Source organism: Bidens hawaiensis, unplaced genomic scaffold (genome assembly GCF_021521415.1).
Source record: "Bidens hawaiensis isolate Kalapana, Puna unplaced genomic scaffold, B.hawaiensis_p1.1 tig00065062_1, whole genome shotgun sequence".
Classification (NCBI taxonomy): Eukaryota; Viridiplantae; Streptophyta; class Magnoliopsida; order Asterales; family Asteraceae; genus Bidens; species Bidens hawaiensis.
Window position 1 is genome coordinate 22,990 of NW_027501613.1, and position 5,854 is coordinate 28,843.

Below are 5,854 nucleotides of genomic sequence, written 5' to 3' on the forward strand. Positions count from 1 at the left end.
TTAAATTACGACAAGCATTATGTGTGACAAGCGGTAAGACAATGGCCACACCACAAACTACAAAAGAGTGTTTGAGTGGCAAGTTCACATTTTTAGCCACATTGACAATAACCTCCAGTGTCTATATGATATGATTAGCCACACAATACATCACTACGTGTGACGAAAAGTTTGACAATGGCCACACTTAAAATTACGAAAAGCATTATGTGTAACAAGTGGTAAGCAAATAGCCACACTATAATCTATAAAGAAGTGTTTGAGTGGCAAGTAAACATTTTTAGCCACATTTAATGTAACATCCAGTGTCTATATGATATAATTAGCCACACTATTATTAAATTCAAGTGGCAATTGCTTTGCTATAGCCACACAGTATAGGTCACAATGCTCGCTTATCACAACCCTATTGGCCACATTATTATAAAATTCATGTGGCTGAAACATGAATTCATGTGGCTCTATACGTGCAATGGTCACACCTAGTAAATAGTCATGTGGTCATTTTCTACCGTTTAGTCACACTTATTGGAGATGCTTCTTGATGGCCAGCAACTAATGCTGGTACCCTTTAGCCACACTTATAACCACATAAGGCCACTAAAAACTGTGTGTGGCCATATGATACCTACGATGTCGCGACCTTTGGTCACACATGACCTGAACCAGGCGTGCGTTGCTAAAGGCCTACTGTCACACTTTTTTCGTATGACCAAAGGTCATTTTTCACGTAGTGAGTTTTACAGTTTTAAACCTAACCATAGTAATACCCCCACTAATGACTAAAAAACTAACAAAGTAGATGTGTGTTCATGTATAACTAAATGCAGTATTCCCATTGCAAATCTAGAATTAAAAGAAACCGAAACATTTATTCAGTTCAATAGAGATCCAATTAAGATTAGGACACATAATACCAACCTAACAAATTCAAAATCAACAAAAATTAAAATCTTAGAGAAACCAATGCTATGAAATTCAATAGATGCGTAGTATAGGATCTTGATATCAAGAGATCAGTAGTCAAGTCAAACGTTTTCCACAGCATCCAAAGCCATGATGGTGCTGAGGTTCATAGGTGTTATGTAGTCCGTAGAGCCAGTCATAATTTGTTGCACGATGAGTCGGTTTGCTTTTTCCGAAGGGTGGAAAGGATCCCAGAACGCGTATATGTCTCTATTAGGGCACAAATTTGACCGTGGTGTGCATAATCCAATTCCATTGTAAGGTCCTTGACCGCAACATGCTATCTTTGAAGTAACAAATCCTACTCAAAACACATATAAACTTTAATTAAGTTTCCTTGGTGGGAATTTCATGTACCCAATCTAAACTTGGTAAATATCATATTTTTTCAAAACCTAAGTTTCCTAGACATAATCAAGTATGATTTAGGGAATATGATGAATTGCAAGTTTAGAGGTTAGGGATGTAAGAAATTGCCCATATACTAAAATGTTTCATTCTCACAAAGTGTAAAGTTTTCAATAAATAACTTTTAATGTTCTCCAAGCATGATTTGAATATGATATTTTAAAAGTTTAAAAGGTGACATATGAAATAGCCGCAACTTTTCCTGACACAAGGTGAACAAGTTAGACGGGATTTATTAGACATGTACCTCTCTTATAAGTGCATAATCGGGAATAGATATTCCTAGAGAATGCATGTAGTTCCTACACCTTTCTTTGCCCTAGTATTAGTTTTGCTTCGATGAGTAGATATTTAGGAAAGCATACTCCCAATGTGGATAGCTCTACTTTATCTATATTACCACTATTACTAATGCTAGCTAGCAGTGATGCAACTACTTTTGTTATCCATAGTCTATAAATATTTTTGGCTTAGTTTACTTAGCCACACTATTTGGTAATTGTATTGCTATACCTTCGTATTAAAAGAAAAGAGATAGGAGTATTTATTATTATTATTATTATTATTGAGTTATGAATCTAGCGGGAGCAACCTCTCTATATTCAAATATAAAGGAAATGTACGAACGTCATCACCATGCCCTCCCCGACCCTAACAAATGTTTTATCCTTTAGTTTGTATTTTTCCTTTTCTATGCATGAAAAACAAGATTTGTTTGACTTAAAAAGGGGGTATACCGTACCGTATCTTCCGGGGTCTGAGACGAAGTCAAGGCTTGTCTGACGAATATTGACACCGATAAATGTATGACTCCCGACTTCACTGTTGAGACTGTCTAGCATCTCTTGGAGTTGAGGGTTAAACATGCCCGCTGCTCTTTGCAACTCCACGGAGCATTCACCATTCCTGCTGTGTTGTGCTAGTTCTGCAGGCACACAACCTATCGGGCCGGTCCCAGTGACCAAAACTCTACGCAATCCTATTTCATATAGCCTCTACATTCAAAAGTAGATCTGTCTTAGAATAAGATTATGAATTGAACTTGATCACACTTTGTTGATGAAATACAATTAATTAGGTTGAACTGTGGCTCCACAAATTTCTCAGTGTCACATGGTTTAACTGACATGGTGGCCTTGACTTCAACGACCAAAGTAGGCCACCAGGTGAATAGAATGTACAGTCTTTTTCAAGTAATAACTTCAAATTGAATGCTTTTAGAACATGGGAAAACCTACTTCTATCCTTAGTAATAAGTATGCTGTAAAAAGATGCAGCTACCTTCACCTTCCCCTTCCCCTATTTAGAAAGCATTAAATTCCTGTACTCTCTTGAACATTTTTTTTTTTATTATTATTTTTTTCATTTTTACAAGCCGCGGTATACCAACATTACATGACAACATAGCTTTATAATTATATCCATCAAACAAATATCAAGGTGTATCCAAAAGTTAGGAGACTCTAACTTGGATAATCAAAACAGAGGTAAACGGGACAGATAACGCCTATACGTAAAAAAATAATAAAAAACTTAACTTAATTAGGCTCATGGACCCGAATTCCTTTACTTATAGCACTGATTTCAACATCAAAGATTTTCCCCAGTTTTAGAAATTTCTAATGATCATTCTATAATTTTTAGTGTAAAATCATGTACATAATTCATTTATTATATTATTCGTTTATTTTATGTTTTTAATTTCACTAACTAGTTATCAGTATTTAGTTTCGAATATTTCACAATTTTTGTGAAAATCCAAATTTTGTATTAAACAGACTTTGATGTAATGTCTTTCTAATTTTCTAATATATCATTTTCGATCTCTCAAGAATTGTGTCTTTGTTCTCCCAAATAACTTTATAAAAGAAACCTTATGTGTATATATTGAAGGAGAGTGTACCATTAAAATTTTGCGGTACTCAGAGACAATGTATACAACATAGTCAGGCAGCGCAAACTGTCTAGATCTTGCAGAGAAAGGGACCAAATAATAGTTGTTCACAAAATCATTTCCTCCAAGTGTCATGAGGGTTAAAGATTGGCTTATAAGCCTGTCAGTCTCTTGCTGCCCAATTATTTCACTCACCCTTTGTTTATATTGCTCCAAGTATGCAAGCTGCTGTGGCATCCTTATAATGTTCACCTGTATAACATTTTGATATAAACCGTACTCTATTTTCAAAATGTTCAAGAACATATTTATTTTACTGCAAGAATACAGAATTTTAAAAAGTCAATTACACTTGATATATGCATAATACGTATATGTGTTAGGGTCAAATGCAAACAGTTAAGAAGCGTACAAATAAATAATGTGATTATACTAACATACTAAGGTTTTTGAATTAATAATTACTACACTTCATATTTTGTATTGTAATTAGTACTTTAGTTCAAACTGTTGAAATGATAGTAATTAATCGAGTTTTTGTAAGTTTAGTAAGTTAAGTTTTATTTGTACCGGAGCCCACCCTAGATTTATATGTGTTATTTGCATTTTTTTTTAAAACAAATATTACACTTTACAACAATTGAACCTTGACCTCTTATTTCACACCTTAATCACCTTATCACCCACCAAAGTGGGAACGGCTATGTGTTATTTGAGTAACTCCAAAATCAAAGTGATCAAGGAAAAAATGAGTTGTTTAATTCATTTAATATAAGTAAATACGGAAAGGAAAAGGTTTGTACCTCTAGTTTGAGTAATTTCTTCGCAAGCAAATCATTTAAGTTAATTTTCGTCTTTGCTATTAGGAAAATTATTTAATAAAAATAAACAATGTGTTCCTATGACTCCAAACTTCCAAAAAATTGTGCCACCTTATTTTCATTGTTAGCAATTTTTATATTTGCTTTGCATATTCACAATTTTAAAAAGTGGGTTTAAAAATGTAAATATGCCATATTTTCAAGAACATACTTTCTTTTTGTCATGAAGTACGTGTAATTACATATTCATTCATTTTCAGTTACCTTTTTACATACTTTTAAGTGAAAAGCTGATAATTAACATAAAAAATTCTGGTAAAAAATTGCAACAAATCAAAGAATATTAATGTTATAAAATTGGGTTTCTTATAAGTGAAACTAGTTCTTATTACAGTTTTAGGTAGGGGTAGCAAACTGTTAAACAACTCGAATACGATGAAAAAAAAAAGATGTTTTGGGTTGTCTAACACGACTCGTTTAAAAAACAGGTCGGGTCAAGTTGACCATATAAAAACAGTTACCCATTTAAGTATTAAAAAGGCTTCTATAATTATATTTTGTTTTTTCAGATTTTCATTTTTCTAAATGTACTTTTGCAGTTTCTAATCCAATTTTAAGATGTTTAATATTTTGAAAAAAAAATATTCATATTTTTTTCCGAGATAGGCCCGTCTTTCTTGCCATGATCTCTTTACTAGTACAACCCATACAGTGACCAAAATAATACAAATTATAAAACTGATATTGTATGTACTAGTGAAAACAGTAACAAAAATTAAATTTGACGTCATAATTATTTAACTTACAAACTGCGCCCCGGTATCGTTGAGTATTCCAACTCCAGCAGAAGCAAAATTCGCTCCAACCAGCAAGTTTTGACCTGTGAGCTGTGGACTCAAGTACGGCAATGTTGCTTCTGAACCTATGGCTTGACCTGATATATATTAATACAAATTATTATTTTTATCATCGTTCGACCAGCTTGTAAAATTAAGTAATTATACTCAACACGTGCATCATCATCATCATCATCATCATCATCATATATATATATATATATATATATATGTGTGTGTGAACTTAACTGATAAAGTCTGGGATGTTATAACCGTTGGAGAAACGGCCTGTGGGGCCTCCAGTGGGATAATCTACTCCATACGGCACGTTATCAGCACGAGCCGTTGTCGCCAAGTAGTTGTTGTTGCCGTTATCGACCAGTGAGTCCCCGAACACGAAGAATGCTCGAGCATCAGCTTCGAGGGCAACGTTCAATAGTGTCGCCAAGAATGAGAACCAGAACAAACAAAATGATTTTGAAGTTGCCATTTTAGGCTTTGTTTATGCACATGCAAATAAGATGGAGCCTGCCTGTGTATTGGTTCTGAAAGCAAGAAGCCGATGAGGTCTATAAATACGCAGTGGAAACTATGCTGATTTACCAATCCCAACTGTACATGCTGGTAGTAGTTTGGGTGCATTAAATTCACACTAAGCTTTTGTCCATTACAGTGGACAACTCCTCAATTCTCTTACTGGATTTAACTTTAAAAAAAATGATTATCTATAACAATTGAGAAGCTTGTTGGCTTCAAGTCTTGATTGGACCACTTAGCGATACCACATTGGTCATTGACATTTTAATTATTCTTTTAGTTTAGTTCTGGTACCATAACAAATATAACAGAATTGGTACCGCTAAGCCTCCACATTGGTCATTGACATTTTGATTATTCTTTTAGTTTAGTCCATGGTGTTTTGGCTTTCT

The 5,854-nt window shown here is 34.0% G+C and overlaps 1 protein-coding gene across 1 annotated transcript; it reads right to left on the minus strand.

Annotated features, from left to right (window-relative positions):
- Positions 1–880: 880 nt before the first annotated feature.
- On the minus strand, positions 881–5,614 carry LOC143604406 (GDSL esterase/lipase At5g33370-like). The gene is made up of 5 exons (XM_077080900.1): positions 5,175–5,614; positions 4,896–5,023; positions 3,278–3,520; positions 2,117–2,369; positions 881–1,267 (listed from the first exon to the last, which is right to left on the minus strand). Exons 1-5 carry the CDS (start codon positions 5,413–5,415, stop codon positions 1,029–1,031), a joined length of 1,104 nt encoding a protein of 367 aa, XP_076937015.1. The 5' UTR covers positions 5,416–5,614; the 3' UTR covers positions 881–1,028.
- Between the last annotated feature and the right edge of the window lie 240 nt (positions 5,615–5,854).